The sequence below is a fragment of the Microcebus murinus genome, chromosome 17, assembly GCF_040939455.1.
Source record: "Microcebus murinus isolate Inina chromosome 17, M.murinus_Inina_mat1.0, whole genome shotgun sequence".
Classification (NCBI taxonomy): Eukaryota; Metazoa; Chordata; class Mammalia; order Primates; family Cheirogaleidae; genus Microcebus; species Microcebus murinus.
This window is the reverse complement of record NC_134120.1, coordinates 44,254,868-44,274,687: the sequence shown is the minus strand read 5'-3', so window position 1 is coordinate 44,274,687 and position 19,820 is coordinate 44,254,868. Positions and strand designations below refer to the sequence as shown.

Sequence of the window (19,820 nt, the reverse complement as noted above, 5' to 3'; positions counted from 1 at the left end):
CTTTCCCTTCTGTACACAGTTTATTTTCATATTTCTCTATGACACTCATTCCAAAGAAGGAACTATAGTATTCTGTCCCTGCCACAGTCCAAGTCAATAAAAGTTTCTCAAGCCCTTCTTCTGGCTTCTAGATGTGATAGAAATGTAGGAGGCGAAGGTCCGTCTAGGAACAGTAAGAACGTTTAGTTTTGAAATGAGCTCTCTCTCCCAATGGGTCTTCTTCACTGGCAGCAGCTTTCATTTCTGCCCTTGTTTCAGGTTAACACAGAGTCCCGAAGTCCTCGATTTGGCCAGTAAATCTACCAAGAGAGATGTGTCCCTGGGAGGCTGCAGTTTAAACGAGCCACCTTTTCTAATGTTGCTTAAAGGTTCTACGAGGTTTAACAAGGCCAAGACTTTCAATGTGGACCAGGTAAGTATCAAAAATTTAGCACGGGTTTTCCTTCTCCCCAGAGGAGTCTCCTAAGCCTGCCTTGTGGGAGATGTTAGGGAAAAGGGGCAAAGATCACCTGATCCCCTGGGGGGCAGGGCCTCCCTGAAGGTGGGGTTGATGGGCCATCAGCAGTTGAACCACACCACAGTGCCACAGTGGTTTTCTCTTTAGCATTTATTTCATATCTTAATGAAAATTTGCCAATTTTTGCAGTCCCAGAACAAATAGAACCTCAACTTAGGTTCTCAGTTTCTGCAGCTGATGTCTTGCTCTTGTGACACTTCTGCTGTGTCTCCAGGTCTGATGATTTTCTCTAGAATTCAAGGGCCATGCCCCTTCTGCCCACAGACAGATGAGCCCAGGCCTTGTCAAACCGGTGTGGCTTAACCTTGACTGCACGTTAGAAGCACCTGGGGAACTTCAACATCCCAACACTCAAACTGCATCTGACCCAATTAAGTCAGACGCCCTTGGAGTAGGCCCAGGCAGCAGTAGCTTGCAAAGGACCCCAGGTGATTCTCATGTGCAGCACTGAGAGCAGCTGAAAGCAAATGAAACTCCTTATTCGGGGGAGCAGAAGCAGGGAACTGGGGCTACTGATGTGGGAGATATCAGTGAACACACTACTTCATTTCCTACCTGTTCTGTGCAAGCCCCCAGATTAGACAGAATAAGACAATAGTTCTGCCCTCTGTAACCTAATAGCAGAGAAAATGTGACATAGCTTAGTGGTTAAGCACTGGGCTTTGGGTCAGACTCCTGGGTTTGCATCAGGCTTTATCACTTATGTGTGACCTTGAACAATTATTTCAAGGTCTGTTCATCAATCATTTCTGTGGCTCTGTTTAGTCCAATGTAAACGAAGATACACAATGGTGTTATCTCATGATGTTGTGAAGATTGAATGTGGTAATAAACACAAAACACATAGAAAAGTGTCTAGCACATAGTAAGCATGCAATAAATGTTATTACTGTGCACACTAATAACCTAAATGAAAGGGGCATGTGCAACAGGAGTGGTGCAGTGGAATTTCCCTACCATGGGAATCAGGAGGTTCTTCTGGAGGAGGTGACCCAGGAGCTGGGTCTAGAGTGTCAGTCAAGTTTAGATGAGTGAATATTGTTGATTGAGCAGGAGCCTAAAGCTGGGAGGCAGGATATGGGTGGGATTGCAGGTGCAAAATGTTACATGCATTTGCTCTGATCCTGGCAAGTCCCCATACTGTCTCTTTCAGTTCCCACCATGCACCTCTGAGAGCAGAAGAAAATGCTAACTTTACAGGTCAGGAAGCTGAGTCTCCAAGAGGTTAAAAAAACACTTGCCTGGGAGCACCCCATCAGTAAATGGTAGAGTCAGAATTCAAACTTAAGGCTGCAGAATACCATAGAGTATGCTCTTCAAGCCACATCATGTGGCCTCTCTAGGCCTGGAGAGCTTGATGAGCAGTGGGATATTTGGTGGGGAATGGAGACTAGGAAGTGATTTGGACTCACACACTGGAACCAGATCAGGTGAGCCTCATATGACCTGTGTAATTTGGACATTTTTCTATAGTCAGTGTAAAGCTATTGAGTGCCTTAATCCATTTAAAAGATTAAAGATTATTAAACTGGCAGCAGCTTGTGGGACTGTTTGGTGTAGGAAAGTTCTAGAGACTAGGAGTCAGGCTGGCAAGCTGCTGCAGTGGTCCAAGCAAGAAAGTCAGGGCTAACTTCCAGGACAGAGGCACTAGAAAAGGGAAGAGTGGAAACAAGAGAGGAAGAACAGGACATTAAAACTGAATGCATGAAAGAGGCAAGGGAACTGCAGTTCGTGTCCATGATGACCAAGGTTTTGAGCCTAACACCTTGAAGGACGATGTCATTAAGAGAATTAAGACGTGGTAGCAAAACATATCTACAAAACTGTTCATCTTGATGCTACTGCTGCTGACACACTTTCAGAGAGGGAGTGAGGCCCACTGGTGTGAGTCCCAGGCAGGAGCCTCAGGCTGGGTTCTCATCTCAGTAGGATCAATGTTTGGCTGTAATTTTAAGTAATTCACTGCACTTTCTGGTGGGCATGATTAAGCATTCAGCATTATGCAAGCATAGAATGTATTTCAGTACCTTTCATCAAGTTTGCATTCTGAACACTGTATCCAAGGGTCGGGTCAGGGAGGACAACCTGATCTTGAAGTAATTGGAATCTGTTGGGAAGCCTTTAGCTGCTGGCTCCAGAAAACTCACTGCAAAAGAAATGGCTTAAACAATAATAATAATCATCTCACATAATGAGTCATTCAGGGGCAGGAAGGACTTGAGACCTGGCCCGGCCGGACCCAGCTCTGCTTTGCTACAGTTCTCTTGGTCCCATCCCGCCTGCCTTGGGGAAACACATCCCCACCGGCCAATGTCCAGCACAAGAAGCACTGACTCTGCCCGGTTTCTCTTTACTAGGGCGGAAGCTTTTACCTGAAGCCCCGCCCCCAACTTCCCCTCAAGGCTCATTGGCCAGGAGGGGGCGGTCACATGTTAATTCCTGAACCAATCCCCAGCAAGGTGAATTCCCCCCGCCCCTCGGCTTTTACTAATGGAGAGCCCCGCTGAGCTCCGAGCCTCTGGGAGAAGTGCATGGGCACTTCGGAATCGGCTCTCGGTTACTTCCAAAAATTTTTCTAGTCACTTGTGATATTATGGTGATTCTTCTGCATTAAAACTCAGTCCTGTTCAAAAGTGCAAAGGATCGTCCAACACAGGACAGGCTTCTGTGCTTGAGTCGACTGGTCACAGGGTGTGATCCCCTCCTGTCTGTCCCCTGCTGTCTTGGTCCTTTCACCTGCCCTGCTGCCTGGATTAATGGCTATGGGGCAGAGGGGGCGGGCTTGTGGTTCCATGGCTCACTGGCTAGCTGTGGGCGCCACGGTGCCACCGGCCAAGTGCTGGCTCTCTCAAGGGACACAGGCTCTTCCTGTGTTCTGTGGTGGGGAAGGTCCCTGGAGAGCCATAGGTCCCCGTTGCAACATTTTCAGAAAAGAAACCAGACTTTGTGTAGCATGGGAATAACATGCACCCTCCCCAAAGAAGGAGTGAGAGAAGAGGGGTATTTAGATTCTCCAAAATTTTGCTTCCCCAATAGAATGACACCTCCTCCCCCACCCCCTGCCGCCCTTCCAATTCTATTTTATGCCTTCCTGGCGGCAAAAAGCCCCCAAGCCAATGCCACACTGAGATACTGGGATACTTTACAGGCACTGAGAGGACCTGGCTGCAGGAAGGGTTAAGGACCAAGTCCACATGGCTCTCAGTGGGAACTTCCTACCCCTGTGAATTTATTTGCCGGGTCTTCTATTTCTCTATCGAATTCATTTCAGGATCGAGAGTAACAATTGAGCAATGCACTTAGCAAGACAAGCATTCTTTGCTCTTCCCCTGATAATTAGCTGTCTTAATTTGTTTGCCTCTCTACCACACAGCTGTTGCAGGACACACCAGTGGCCTCTCCGAGGAGCGGGAAGGTGTGGCAAGATGTGCAGTCTTGCCCACCACCTCCCAGGGCACAGGCCAGTCATGGAGCCTTCCAGTTTGGGGACATTCCTACCAGCCACTTGCTATTCAAGCTTCCTCAGGAGTTGCTGAAACCCAGGTATTATTTCATTTTCCCCAGCACCAACTCAGAACCTGACTCTGCGATCCTACCCCCAGGGAAGTCTAGCTGCCATAACACCATGCACCTGTCACTAATGAAGGTGGCACTAGCTTGCATAGGACGGCGCGCAATTGCCTGCCATGTGCTCCTGCCACAGCTGGCTGCAGACGTGACAGCGCACTGCTCAGAGGCAGGAACAATCAGCTCAGCTCTGGCTGAAAATTGATGGTGTTCTAAAAATAAGGCTGATATTCCCCCCCAAAGCTGCTATTTATTTCTGTGATAAATCACCTTTCTTCTTTTGCTTTCTGTAGTGAAAGGAAAATCATTCTTTTAGGTAGACTCAGTGCCAGATAGGTCATTTTTAGAGAATGCATTTGGCCTTTTTATGCTAACAAGTTGCATCTCTTTTGGGGAGGAGGGAATGAGCAGAAATATTAATTATGTCAGAAGAAAGTCTAGAAACAAGGTTTGTCATCTTCAGGCAATTTGAAGGAGACATAAATAAAAAGATGCCAACCATTCCTTCATGACTTCTCTACACAGGCAGAACTGCCCAGGAGTCAAAAAGACCCAGCTTTAACATCTAGCTTCCGATCCCTGTGTGACCCGGGCCGTATGCCAAGTCAGCTCCTCTGAGACACAGATGCCAAGACGGGATTATATGGCAGGGGTTTATTGTGGGGATAGCCGGGAAAGATGATTGGGAGGGGACAGGAGCAGAAAGAGAGAACCCACAGCTAGATGTGACCTGGGGACCCCTGTAAAAGGAGGAGGTGGGCGGAGGGTGGGGTAGGAAGGGCTCGTCTGCAGAGCAGCCCTGGGAAAGTTTCCATCAGGCACATAGGGCGCAGCAAGCTGAGATCACTCCTCAGAAGAGCCCAGTGCGGGGTATAAATGACCAGCTCCAGTATCCCTGAGAGCCACTGTAGACCCTGGGGTAGGGGTCCTCAAACTACGGCCCAAGGGCCACATGCGGCCCACCGAGGACATTTATCCAGCCCGTGGGGGGCGGATGTTTTTGCCACAGCTGCCTGTCCTGCTTAGCAGCCGACTGGTCCCCGGCCCACAGTGTGCCTGTGTGGAATGTGCGCCGCACTCTCCAACGGCCCTCCAACGGTCTGAGGGACAGTGAACTGGCCCCCTGTTTAAAAAGTTTGAGGATCCCTGCTAGGGTGTGACAGCTAGGGGCTCCCAGGCCCCTGTTCCCCCAAAGCAGGTTCTCCTGAAGGCAAAACAACTCCCAGTCTGCCCCAGGCTATGTAACTTTTCTAAGCTTAGGCTTTCGCTCCCTGCCTGTCTCTCATGTTTTTTAGCAAAGTGCTGCCTCTCTCTGGACCTCGGTTTTCTCCTCCATTAAATGGGGTTGATGACACTTCCTTGTGGGAAGGAGAGATAATAGCTTGTAAGGGGCTGGCCCTTGGAAGCCACTCAATAAGCTGCGAGCATAGCTCACTGGCAGAAAGGCCAGAGAAGGACTAAAATTCTGGATTCTGAGGATAAAAGCATGTGTTGGTGCCTCCATACCTCCACCTTCCTGTGGATAGTCTCAGGATCCCTCCTTTGCCAAAACTGTGTGCTATTTTCAGGAAACTAAGGCAGAGGGACAGGAGATTGTCCCTCCCAGTCAGCCCTTCTCTGGCTACTCCTCCGTCAAGCTGACCTTAATGACAACAGTCTCTCTTTTTCATGAAACTGCACTGATGCCCTTTCCCTAGCCACCCTCCCTCCCCGCCCCCTCCCTGCAGCTTCTCTCTCAGCTCATGATCCTCTGCTTGTTCTGAAGCTGCAACCACTGTGCCTTCCCGTCCAACTCTAAATTCTACATCAGGCATGAAAAAAGTAGCATTTTAAAAGATAAAAGTTAAAACAAATTTCAGTCACTAATAAATATAATCTTGAAATTATTTGAGTCCCAAATTGTGTAGCAATGGGATATTTTCAGGAAGTTGCAAGATTTGGGGTATTCTATTGTTCTCATTCTGATTTACATTCTAGCAATGTTCTGACTCTCCTTTGAAACTGGAACTGTTATTTTAACCCTTTGGTGGGTGTATAAAAACGCTGTTTCGCTCTCTGTCTTACCCTTCCATCCTCCGGCGCTGAAATCACAGCTACAGTATCATCTGCTGGGATTGGAATCTGCCGCTGCCTTTTTTGGGGTGTTAGTCAGTTAGTCTTTTCAGAAAGAACATCGCTTTAAGAAACAGTTCTGGAAAGCAAATGTCAAGTCTGAGCACCAAGCCCACATATGGAAAGTACTTTACATTCTATGGCACATTCTAATATCCTCTTTAAACTGGCTACCCCTCATTCTCCAAACCTCCGCTCCAACACACAGACACACCAGCAGAAATATTGAGCAGTGTTACCATCTGGCTGGTTCAATTTAACAAATATAGATTTCTTTTTTATTCTGAAGAACATTGCCCTCAAGGAAACTTGCTAATCTGAAGAATAAATGTGCATCTTAGCCTCACAGAATTAAAAAGCAAAGAGAATTAACGGTGTCATTTTTTTCTTCCACTTCCAGTTTTGCCTCCAAATTTTCCATTTATCACTTAATTCAATTCAGTGACTATTTATTGAGTGCCTACTGTGTTTTAGGCATTGTGGGTTGTGGGTGCAACTAATACACGGGCTAAACCCAGTTCCTGCCTTTGCCTGGTGTGCACTTAGGCATGAACCACAGGGATGGGTGCAGACAGCCTGTGACACCTGTCTCCCCCACTGCCTCTCCATGTTGCACCTTTGTGCGTCCCTTTCAGGGTACCCAGACATCACAGACAATCCCCCCGGGATGAAACAGCTGTCACTGCATTCCCAGTGCCCAGCACTGGGCCTGATGCACACTCCACACTCATGAAATATATGTTCAGTGGATGGATATACATATGATACGTAATCATGACGCAAATGAATATTAACTTTCACTCTGCTTTTATTACACGATATTTGCCTAATTCTTCCATCATAGGTAGGGTATTAGGGTCCAGGAAATGTAGAGGTGGGTGAGAGAAGGCACTTCTGTGCCTTTGTGTTAAGAATGTCTTCTAGAAAGAAAATGCTGATCTGATGTTTAAATCACATCCTTGTTATTTAAGTTGTCCCTACTTCTCCTACGACTTCCCTCCCTATGAAGACACACACAATAGAATGCAATCCATTGGGTCTAAAAGGTACAGGCTACTAAATGAAATAAGGTAGTTGCAAAGGGACAAATACTCAATGATTTCACTTATATGGGGTGCCTCGAGGAGTCAGATTCAGAGAGACTGAAAGTAGAATGGTGGTTGTCAGGGGACAACAGGACAGGGAGCTCTTGTTTATGGCTATAGACTTTCAGTTTTGCAAGATGGGACAAGTTCTGAGATGGATTGCACAACAGTGTGAATGTGTGTAACACTACTGGACTGTATACTTAAAAATGGTTGAGGTGGTAAATTTTATGTGCATTTTATTATAATTCTTTTTAAATGTAGATTTTTTTTTTTTGTAATAAAAGGTCCAGGCATATTCCATCTTGCCATGTGCTGGGCCTCATACCACTAGCTGAAGTTGCCATGAAAATTCCATGTTATTCCCCAACACAGTAAGGAACAATGGAACTGTTAACAGTTGGAATATAATGGCTTCTAAAAGTTCCCAGAGAAACATGTCATTTAATCAGCGCATCCCTTAGTTTATGCATTTGACAAATGGGGGGTGGGAGGTTTATTCCCCACCCTCCCTCCTGGCTCTTAGATTCAGAGAAACACTAACACGTCTATTTCCCCTGGTTGCCTGTGTCCCCACAGGTCGCAGTTTGCCATGGACATGCAGACAACATCCTCCAGAGGGCTGGTGTTTTACACGGGCACAAAGAACTCCTTCATGGCTCTTTATCTCTCAAAAGGACGTCTGGTCTTTGCATTGGGTGCAAATGGGAAAAAACTGAGGCTCAAAAGCAAGGAGAAATGCAACGATGGGAAGTGGCACACGGTAAGGCCTGGGGCTGTGTTAGGACCTCCAGTTGGTGCAGAACTCACTGTTCTAATAGCTGATAATAGGAGTCCCAGCATCCTTCCCAGGCACGAGGCACTTGCACCGGGAGAGCTTGTGTGGTCGGAGGCATTCAGGTCCCAGGTCTTAGTGCTAGAGACTGCGAACGTGCCATGCATGGGTGTCATCCTAAATGCCACGATGGGTTTTACTGATTTTGTGTCCAATCCACCCCAGCCCTGCATGGGCTGCCTCATTCCTCTTGCCTCCTCCAACCCCTGATCCTGGACCTTTTCTCTCCTTCAGGGCCAATTTCCAGGCCTCCAGACCCCTCTCTGGACCTGGAGTGCCTCCCCTACAGCATGAGCTTAAAGACACACAGCCCTGGCATCCCAGCTTTTGCCTGAGGCATTCCAGATTTAACAAAATACAGTTTCAGTTTCAGGAGAGAAAGGACCCATTTCCTTTTTCTAATGAGGACACTGGAACTCAGAAAACTTAAGCAACTTGAAAAATTGCATTCACTTGGTCATTCAACAAATATTTTATGAGGTGCTCTCCTGGAACATAGAAACAAGAAATCCTCAATATAATGTCAGGTGCTGGTAACTGCTTTGAGAAAACACTAGAGCTAGGTAAGAAAAGGACAGAGTAGGGAGACTTTTTTTTTTGAGAAAAGGTCTCATTGTGTCACCTAGCAAGGAGCACAGTGATGTGATCATAGTGCACTGCAACCTCAAACACCTGGGCTCAAGTGATCCTTCTGCCTCAGCCTCCTGAGTAGCTGGGACTACAGGTGTGTGCCACCACACCTGGCTAATTTTTTTTTTTTTTTTTTAATTTTTGTAGAGATGGAGGCTTGTTATGTTGCCAAGCTGGTCAAACTGCTGGCCTCAAGTGATCCTCCCACTTTGACCTCCCAAAGTGCTGGGTGGGATTACAGGTGTGAGCCACCGCGCCCAGCACAGGGAGACTATTTTAGCTAAGGTAGTCAGGAAAGGCCTCCTACAGGAGGTGGCAATCATGGGAAGTTATGGGAAGGGGATTCTAGGCAGATGGAACAGCAAATACAAAGACTCAAGGTGGGAATTAGCTGAGTGAACAAAACACAGTGACAAGAAATGGGATTAGAGAGGAAGGCAGGGCCTACATAATTTAAGCTTGGAAGGTCAAACCGAGGACTTTGGATTTTATTCCAAAGTGTCTCTTAAGCTCTTAAAGAGTCTTAAACTCTTACATGAACAGATTTACATATTTTTTAGCTCTTTTTAGCTGAGGGGAGCACAGAGGGTAAGAGCAAGAGTAGAAAGCCTAGATGGATGCTGTTGCCTCTGCTTGGAGAGGCCATGGGGAGCGGAGAGGGAATGGCTGCATGGGACAGTTCTGAAGGTAGAACCAAGGAGAGAAAGAGAGGAGTCCATATCGCATCCTGTGATTTAGGGCCAGCAATTGAGTCATTCATGGGGGCATTTACTGCAATGGAAAAGATGGAGAGTGGTAGATGTGGCCAGGAAGACAGAGTTAGGAGCTGGGGAAGCCGAGGAGCTCTGTTGTGAACATCTCCAGGTTGAGTGGCCTGTCAGACACTCAAGCCCGAGTGTCCATGGACTGTAGAGGCTCAAGGTCACAGCTGGGCATATAAACTTGGGAGACATCAGTGAATAGTCTCATGGCCAGGAGATGGCAGAATCCACACTCCAGCCTGGGGATGCTAAGTTTTAGCAAAGTCTTTAAACACTTGTTCTTCTTGTTGGAAGAGAAGGGCCCCTGTTCAGCTTGCTCTGGGAGCCCTGCTCAAGGCACTGTGACCACCCTCCCAGCACTACACAAACTGTCCCTGCCCCTTTGGTACACAGGAGTTTGTGCATATGCCTTCTGCTGTTTCTCTTTTATGTGAGTTTGCAGATCAGTTATATCTTTTGATTAGTTCACCTTTGAGTGAACTTTTTCTTAGCTCCCTTTTCAGCTCAGTTTGTCTGATATCTAATGTATCACAAAATGATGGTGATGGTAATAACAGGAGAAAAGTCTCTGATTTTCTAAAGCTATTCAAAGGGGGCAGAAAAATATTTTTAAAAAATTTCCTATGATCACGAATAAAATACAGTACCAATTGCCAAAGGTAAAAATAGGATTCCTTTACTTTCTTTTCTCTGAAGGTGATGTTTGGGCAAGAAGGAGAAAAGGGGCGCTTGGTTGTGGATGGACTGAGGGCTCGGGAGGGAAGTTTTCCCAGAAATTCCACCATCAGCATCCAAGGACCAGTTTACCTGGGATCATCTCCTGTAGGAAAACCAAAGGTAAGTAGTGACGCTTCAGAGCTGTGGATGAAAACTGCACACCTCCTATTCTAATCATAATTATATGAGATGTTCAAGAATCTCAAAATACTTTAACTGATTTTTTAAATGTTTAACGAATGTTCACAAGCCCACAGAGCAGGCTCCCATCCCTCGTTCCCAGGCCTTCATTTACAAGGTGCAGCTGCAGACACAGACCCTACTGGGGTGAACGTAGAGTTTTTCCAAAGCTTCATAAACACGAATCCCTTAGCTTCTCTTCCAGGGAATGCAAACACATAGGTTTTAAGTTGTAGACTGAGATTTTTTGGTTAAGATGATGTGTTCCAGACCACAGCGAGTTGTGCCACTTTCGCCATCTTTGGCATACCCGAGGGAAACATTAACTCCCTTGCCATCAACTCACTATTAAATGTAAATGTGCTTTTACAGCATCATTTTCTCTCTCTCATAAGTAGCAACCTAATAGCTTTTGCCCTAAAGGGTAGGTAACCATAAAAAATAAACATGTGAAACAAAACCGTGTTACAGTTTAGCTAGGTGGTGTGGCCCAGACGCCCTTCATTGGGAGAAAAAAGTCTTGACAAGTGATCAGGAGGTATTTAAGACATGTTGGCACAAAGCTAGCATTTACTCTCTGTCTGAATCAGAAAGCTAGACAGAAATGTGAAAAGGAATAACTTACTAACTGAATATGTATTTCAATGTTATGTGGTATCTGAAATAAAATTATCTCAAGAACCAACCTTGGGGATGCTGGGCTGAGGGAAAGTCCCTCTGTCCCCAGGGAGGAGGATGCTGCCCTGGGTTTGTCAAGTTCAAAGGCTCAGATGGGGCCCCAGCCCAGGGCTGGGCTCTTTGAGTACCTTCTCTTTCCACCTCTCCTTCCACCTGCCAGAGTGCTAATTGCTCCAGGGTGACTTGGGGTGGCCTCACACTCCTGTCTTTCTTCTCCTGGATTTGCTTTTCTCTCCCACAAAGTAAAATGCTGCTGTCAACACCTCAGGTCTGAACTGTCCTCCACCTACAGGCAATGTTTCTCCTTTCCCCCAGACCTGGCGGCACATTCTGGTGTGAAGGGGAGTAAAGGGCCCAGGCTCAAATCCGAGCCTGGAAATGGACATATTTAGCACAGGTCTTCTCTACCAGCTTGGGCTCTGGGGACGCAGCCTGACCCAGCCCAGGCCCAGGTATCTCCACAGGGCCCGGCCCGGCCCACTGGACTTTTGCACTGGGGTTTGGGCCAAAGCCCCAGCAAGTAATAAAGTATTACTTTATTTTGCTTTATTACATATAGTAACTTTTATATGTATACCATAAATAATATATAACATATTATCTATTATTTGTAATATAATGTGTATTAGAGATACAATATACAACATAATTGCTACGGAGGATCCTCATTGTTAATGTTGGCTTTTCATCAACCTCTGTACCTATTTTAATCTCAGAGGAATTACAGGATGGGGCACAGTTTGGGTATTATTTTGCCCTGGGTAAATTCTCTTAAAACCACCTTAATCACACCCAGCACCCTGACATGTGGGGCAATTAGTAGCGCCCATGTACAACATGCTTTACAAGCCAGGGTTCTTTCTACAGCCTTCTTTCCACCTAAGAGTATAACCATCACAATAGCCTCCTTCCTGTTCTCTCCAAGGGCAGGCCCCCTCCAACCAACCCCTTCTGCTTCTGACACCCAGCTGTAGGCAGCCCTTGGGGATTGTGCTACATCATGGCCCATCCTAGAGAGTGGAGTTGGTTTCAGATACCAGTTCTTCATTGTGCAACATGACAAACCTTAAGAAACTAAGACTTTCATAGGGAGCCCAATCAGCAGTTTACCGTGGACCATTTTCTCTTAAATGTACCATATCTTACATCTGTCATCAGGATTCTAGGGTCCTAATATTCTTTATTATAGAGGGAGTTTAGGGCTTTTATTCAATGATTCTTACAGTTTTTTGGGAATTTTGTGAAATTTATGGTCCTTCTCCACATACAGGGAACATCTGGCGCATAATATAGGAGAGCCCAGAATCACAGAAACCTGTCCCTGGGCCCAGGCGAGGAGCTCCTGTTGCAGGCCAGCATTAGGCAGGCTTGGAGCCCCACACAAGCCCACTGACTGGGCTCACTGTGGTTCATATTAACTCTTTGGCATTCGTGACTTGGTGGTGCTGCACTGCACCCAACATTGCAGGGAGATGTTTTGCACTTTATTATTTTGGGAACATTCTGGCCTCTTTTCTTCTGTCAGCTGCCCTGCATTAAGCTATCACGCTGGCTCATGAAACTCTAAGAAGGGGTTTGTACCTGCAAAGAGACAGTGAGATCTGTGATCTGTAAGGTGGAAATTTCCACAGTTGCAGCTCTGTCTGCGAGGACCAGGGTCAGGTCAGCCCTCCCTGTAGTTATTCCAGCACAAGCTGGCAACCTGCACTGCCTCTGCCCTCCTGCATACATGCCACTTGGTTTGGTGATGCCTTCAAACTTGGACCACCCACCAAACATCTAGGATACAGGATTTTCTTGGCACTGTGGGCCTGAAGCCAAATGGAACACTCAGGTGCACCTAACTCTTGGAAGCAGGAAGAAATGAACTTCCACCTAACCTCCCCCTTTTCCGGATAAGCTGCAATGCCCTTCACCTTGGCTATTCATGCATTTCTGGAAGTTGAGGGTAATGAACTCTTTCTTTTTTGCTTGGTTGCAGAGCCTCCCCCAAAACAGCTTTGTGGGATGTCTGAAGAACTTTCAGCTGGATTTAAAACCCTTGGATACCCCTTCTGCAAGCTTTGGTGTGTCTCCCTGCTTGAGTGGTTCTTTGGAGAAAGGCACTTATTTCTCCCAAGAAGGAGGCCATGTCGTGCTGGGTAAGGAGCAGTGTGGTAGAGTTTATGCCTTTGAGTCTTAAGAGCTCTATTCCTGGCTGGGAGCAGTGTCTCACAGCTATAATCCTAGCACTTTGGGAGTCCGAGGTGAGAGGATCACTTGAGGCCAGGATTCAAGACCAGCCTGAGTAACATAGCAATGTCTCTACAAAATATAAAAAAATTGGCTGAGCATGATGGCATGCATCTGTAGTTCCAGCTACTTGGGAGGCTGAGGCAGGAGGACTGTAGGAGTTTGAGGTTGTAGCAAGCTATTATGATGCCACTGCACTCTAGCCCAGGCAAGAGAGCAAGAACTTGTCTCCAGAAAAAAAGAACTCTATCCTTTTTCTTTAATTATTTAATTATGATCCTCTGTTTTTGTTTTCTCTTTTGAAAGCTAACTCTGTGTTGCTGGGGCCAGAATTCAAGCTTGTTTTCAGCATTCGCCCAAGAAGTCTCACTGGAATCCTAATACACATTGGAAGTCAAGCCGGGAAGCACTTATGTGTTTATATGGAGGCAGGAAAGGTGCGTAGTGGTCTGATGACATGTGGGGGATGTGGAAACCAGCTTCCCTTTCTGGAGACTGTAGCAGGTGATGTTTATAGTAGAGAATAGAATCAAATCTTGTATTTGAGATGCCTGACTTTAGGCTAACTTAACATTTTCCTTTCACAAGTAATTTTATCATCATGTTTTCTGTTCTTCTTCTTTAAAACTGGGAAAACTCAAACAAGTTGGGCTAAATTCCAGCTCCACCATTTAGCTATATGGCCCTAAGGAAGTTACTTAAACTCTTTCAGACTCAGTTTTTTATTTGTAAAATGTAGACAATAATTCTTATATTTTAGGGATTTTGTCAAGAGTACAGAAATTGCCATCTGCTCAATAAATGTTCATTTTTCTCTTCTCCCTTGCACCTTCATTCCTTCTCTGCTTTTACTCATATGTACTAGAATTAATGGATAGATCTCTCACCAGCTGTCTGTACCACGTCACACCCATGCCAGGGCACTGTGCCCACTGAATCAGCCCCAGATCCCTAATCCTCTCTGCACAAGTCCCCAGGCTTTGCTCCCTGCAGCCATACAGGTCCCGGGGCCTCCACACTGCTCCTTTGCCCCCTTCTGCTCACTCAGCCTGTCACTCACAGGCCTGAGTCAAGATCTTACTTTCACCCACCCAGTGAGATCCCTTCCTTCTCCAAAACGTCTCTTCAAAGCCAAATTCTTCTAGGAAGACTCCCTTATTTAAGGCCTCAAGTCAAAGAATGACAATGTGCAATTTTCTTTCATCTCCATCCCTCCCACCGTTTATTAGATGTGAGGGGGAAAATCCCAGAAGAAAATAAAATGGCCCAAACTCCTAGAACACTTTTTTTTTTTTTTTTTTTTTTTGAGACAGAGTCTCGCTTTGTTGCCCGGGCTAGAGTGAGTGCCGTGGCGTCAGCCTAGCTCACAGCAACCTCAAACTCCTGGGCTCGAGTGATCCTTCTGCCTCAGCCTCCCGGGTAGCTGGGACTACAGGCATGCGCCACCATGCCCGGCTAATTTTATATATATATATCAGTTGGCCAATTAATTTCTTTCTATTTATAGTAGAGACGGGGTCTCGCTCAGGCTGGTTTTGAACTCCTGACCTTGAGCAATCCGCCCGCCTCGGCCTCCCAAGAGCTAGGATTACAGGCGTGAGCCACAGCGCCCGGCCCTAGAACACTTTTTATTGAAGCTATAGTCTTTAATTAAGTCTGAGCAGGTCTCTGGGAGCCCAGAGACGCAAGCAGCTAGCTGCTTGCAAAGTGGTTGAGACAATTGTGGCTTTCCAAAGGAGGGGCTGGAGAGGGTCTCCACTGAGACTCTCTGGGCAGGAATTATTCTCCAGAAAACAAAATCAAGACCTGGTGACCTTCTTAACAGCAGTGACATTGCTTAGCTTGAAAATTGCCCATGAATAGACTGCACCATCTAGCTACATGCAAATTAAATGTAAATTATTTATAAATGCATTTATTTTAGTCCTCTCATTTCATTCACCTTGATTCAACCTTAGAAGACCCCAGAGGAGACCCTGACCTAGAAAGTGGGATTGCAGGATTCTGCACAAAACCAGCTGGGGGCCTGACCCCTGACGTGTGCTCAATACAAACACAATCAGTTAGCTGGTTTAGTGTCTTGGACAAGAACCCCTCTGTGAGTAGTAAATTCATGGAATTACAATTGGCTGGCCCTTGCAGCAGGGTTTAGGTCTCTACCAGTATTTTTGCCTTCCACATTTCACTTGTCCTTCTAAACAGTGCCACTGTCTGTATCAGTTGTTGAGGAGGATCTGCCATGGCCATCAGTGACCCTGGAGTAGGGCTGATGGGGACAGGGTTCAGGTTAGGAGGGGTCAGCTCATTGCCATTGGCAGCCACTTCAGGCCAGGCTGGGAGTAGAGGAGAACCAATCTCTGATGTGCTCGTAGGTATCAGTGTGGCCAGGGTTGGGAAGGGAAGATGGCAGAAGAAGTTGGCTCCACTTGACTTTCTGAAGGAAATAGAGAAATAAATGCTTGTGTGTTCCAGGTCACGGCCTCTGTGGACAGTGGGGCAGGTGGGGCCTCGACGTCAGTCACACCAAAGCGGTCTCTGTGTGATGGACAGTGGCACTCAGTGGCAGGTATGACATCCATTAGACCATTGTTGCGCTGAAACAGGTTCCCTTTCCTCTTGACTTGAATATCCAAAGGCAGCCTCAGCCCATCCGTCCACAGTGCTCACCGGGCCAGCCCTGCAGGTCACCATGTATATTCTCCACACTAGCCAGGCTTGCAGAATTCACGGCTGCTGCTCCAGTTCTGCAGAACACACTGAGTGCTCTGTTGTATTGTTTTGTTTCTGGAGCCCAGCAAACTGACAGGCTATGCTAGCTTTCAAGACAGTGTAACATTGTGATTTAGATTTTGGCTCCAACAATCAGAAAGGAGAGCGGTCCAGTCTCAGTTCCATCCTTCATCTGTGTGGCCTTGGGCCAGCTGATTAATTGCTCTTTACCTTCAGTTTCCTCATCTGTAAAATGGCAATGAAAATGGTATATGCCTCCAAGCACTGTGAAAATTCAACGAGATAACCAGTGCATCCTTTGGGCTCACTGTTGGGTTTTTGTTTTCTCAAAAACCATATAATGTTAACAGGTAGACAAACCAATGTAGTGGAGAACAAGCATTTCCTCTCAAATAGAATCTATTATTTTATTAATAACTTGTAGATATTAGTTTAGAGATATATGAACCTGTATTGACTATCTTTTGTAAAAAGTGGTCTCTTCTTGGCTAATTTGAAAGTTGCCTATGTTGCAATGAGCTGAGATTGTTACCATGGGAGGAATTTTGTGTAGAGTCAAAAGCACTGTCTTCGATGTCAGTTTTCAGAAGTCATTGTCTTCATAGAAAGTAGCTGAGATCATGTGAAATCGGCATGGCCTCTGGTCACAGGAGACCTGAGCTGCAATCCTCCCCCTCTAGCTGAGCTGTCTTGTCAAGCTCCTCAGGGAGAGTCTCTTATCTAAGAAATGGGAATGATCATTTCTTCCCCACGATTCATTCTAAGGATTAAACTCAGTCCTGTATGTGGAAACACCTAAACCCTGCCTGGTGTTCAGCAGTTAGTTGAATTTCTATCTAGGCTGAGCAAATTCCTGCAAGCAGTGTTGCCACAGGTCTGGTGGGAAGGAGTTGAAATGAAGCCAGTGCTGATGCATAGGCAGGGAGCATTAAGCAGGGCTCACTTCAGGTGACAGACCTAACTAGCTTTCTCCCCACCAGTCACCATAAAACAGCACATCCTGCATCTGGAACTGGACGCAGACAGTAACTCCGTAGCTGGACAGCTCACCTTCCCACCTGCTGGCACTCGTGAGCCACTACACCTTGGAGGTGTCCCAGGTAACTCTTGCCCTGACCTCTCCTTCTACACCGTGTTGCCCCATGTCAGCTCTGAACATTTTCTTCTTAACCCGACAAATGTGATGCTGCGACTGATGGGTTAGTGGCTAGACAATGGAGGGGGAGACCCTTGGCTCCAGCATGTGGAGAAACACAATTGCTAGCAATGGGCACATTTCAGGGCAGTCCAGGCCCATTAGTGCTGCTTCCTTGTCCCAGGCCCATACTTTTTGGGTTTTGTTTTAAGAGATAGAGTCTTATTCTGTTACCGAGACTGGAGTGCAGTGATCATAGCTCACTGCAGCCTCAAACTCCTGGGCTTTAGTGATCCTACCACCTCAGCCTCCCAATTAGCTGGGACTATAGGTGCATGCCACTGCACCCAGCTAAGTTTTTACTTTTTGTAGAGATGGAGTCTCGCTACGTTGCCCAGGCTGGTCATGAACTCCTGGGCTCAAGCGATCCTCCCGCCTCAGTCACCCAAAGTGCTGGGATTATAGGTGTGAGCCACCATCCCCAGCCCCAAGCCTATAATTTATAAGCCTTTCTTAAGAGACTGCATTAAAGTCTGATGTCAGCAAAGAATCAGGAAGGGGGCTGCAAAACTGGCCTTTCCTCTCTAAGCATTTAGTGTTGCTGGTGAGTTATTAAGCTTTGTGGGGCCAGAATGGGAGAATCAGACAGGTTGAGATGGAGTCAAGTTCAAGACGGGAATTTTGCCTGGAAAGAGCCTTTCATTCTCCGTTATTTTCTGTCCCTCCAAATACACTGTAGTCTGGTTGTTAATTTTATAGGTCTTTCATGACTCATAAAAAGCACCAGAGTTCACAGTTATTATCTATCAATTTGGGCTGTGCAATGTCCTCTGAAGAACTTGAAAAGTCACCTCCCAGCTGATTTATGACAGCAGGACGCCTGCTTGAAGTGGAGGAAATGGCTGGGGGCGCTGAGACAGGGAGTCCTTCAGCTCTCTAAGAAGAATATCTTTCCAACCCCAGGCTGCATTCCTGGACAATATGAATTACCCATTGATGCTTCTCCCTTTTCTCTTTCAGCCAATTTGAAGACGCTGAAGCTCCCTGTGTGGAAATCATTTTTTGGCTGTCTAAAGAATATTCAAGTCAACCACGTCTCTGTCCCTGTCACTGATGCCATAGAAGTCCAGGGGCCTGTCAGTCTGAACGGCTGTCCTGACCACTAACTCGAGCCCATTTCACAGCAAGGAAATTCACCTTCCAAAGCACAGGTTACCCAATGCGCCTCCCACCCCCACTCCAGATCATTCTTGACTCAAGAGACCATCCAGATGGGTTTAGTGGAAAATCTAATTTTGAATCCCAACCACAGATACCCGTCATTTTGGCATTCGGTGCTACACATGTATTTTATATAAAAATCCTATTTCTTGAGGAATATAAATTGTTATTCAAATATGCACAAAATGCTTTTGATAATACTAATTTCCACTAAAAATTAAATGTCTTTTAAAGAACATTATTTCTACTTGTTTGAAAAAATTAAATATCTTTTAAAGCACTTTAAGAACGTGAAATTTTTACATGTGTTAAAGGGTTATAATTTATGGGGTTAAATAAATGCAGTATACTCTTTAAATTATGATGTTTTATTAGTATGAAACCAATAGCTGGTGGTCGTTGTTAATTGTATTAATTCTTCAGTACTTGTGCAGTGTGCTGCCTACAACACAGTCTTCTACAAACAATTACTTGAGCATATACTGATGAGATTCTGTGTGTACTCAGTGTTGTAATTACATTGAGGTATAAGAAATAACTCCTGCGCTTAAGGATTATGTAATTGAATTGGGGAGACATAATATATTCATAAAATAGTAACTAACAAACTAAACTAATGGACCCATTAATTAATGAAGCCCATTGGCTTCCCAATCTAGCTTTCCCCAGTTTGCGAACAACCAAGCCTAGATTATGATTATCAATTCCTTGAGGTCACAAACTACCCATTAGGGGAGCTGAGATCTGCACTATAACTGAAGCTTTGTACGGCAAGCTATCAGAAGGAGGGATCACTTCTAGTTTTATCTGTAAAATAATGAAAAATATGCTAGACCAATATTATTACCCAGCACCACTTTACTTAATTGAAAGTATTTCTGTATCTTCTACACAGTTTGTTCATCAGAAGAAAAATAACAAATCTAAACATTGGATGTAGTAATCCTATGCGGTGTCCTTTAGCTACATGCCCTCTGCCTCTGACACTGATCACATTCCCTTCAACCAATGTCCTTTTGTGACCTTCACACTGCTGTCTTATGGGTCTGCTTTCTTACGGCCATATCTATGCAAAAATGGAATGTTCTTCTGGAGAGGTGGCAAGGTTGAATACAGCACAGGAAGTAGTCAACAGAGGCGGGTGGGTGGTCCTCTGGAATGCCATGTTGGGTTGGAGGTTGAGTTACATGATGTGTTTTCTGAAAATATTGATTTTTAAATGGAAAATCCACCAGCCAGTTACCACCCAGGAACCAAGTCTGCATGAACATCACCCATTTTTCCTGTCTTGGGCTTTACACTAAACTCACAGTTCTCTTTTCTGGATTTCCTGTGTTAACCTAACTGAATCTAAGGAGTGTTACTCATCAGTGCTGATTATTTGTTGGCATGTCCTAGATTCATCATAAAGGGGTAGTTA

At 45.8% G+C, this 19,820-nt stretch overlaps 1 protein-coding gene across 2 annotated transcripts in view; it reads left to right on the top strand.

Moving 5' to 3' along the window:
* Positions 1-19,516, top strand: part of LAMA3 (laminin subunit alpha 3) — a 225,649-nt gene extending 206,133 nt beyond the window's left edge. Inside the window, exons 67-75 of one of the 2 annotated variants that reach the window (XM_075993589.1) lie at positions 259-412; positions 3,891-4,060; positions 7,861-8,044; positions 10,204-10,344; positions 13,064-13,223; positions 13,621-13,751; positions 15,787-15,880; positions 17,025-17,144; positions 18,200-19,516. In XM_075993589.1, the coding sequence (XP_075849704.1) occupies positions 259-412; positions 3,891-4,060; positions 7,861-8,044; positions 10,204-10,344; positions 13,064-13,223; positions 13,621-13,751; positions 15,787-15,880; positions 17,025-17,144; positions 18,200-18,345 (1,300 nt within the window). In that variant the 3' untranslated portion in view covers positions 18,346-19,516. The remainder of the gene's footprint in view (positions 1-258; positions 413-3,890; positions 4,061-7,860; positions 8,045-10,203; positions 10,345-13,063; positions 13,224-13,620; positions 13,752-15,786; positions 15,881-17,024; positions 17,145-18,199) is intronic. The other variant, XM_020282436.2, reaches the window with a different exon arrangement.
* The last annotated feature ends 304 nt before the right edge of the window (positions 19,517-19,820 follow it).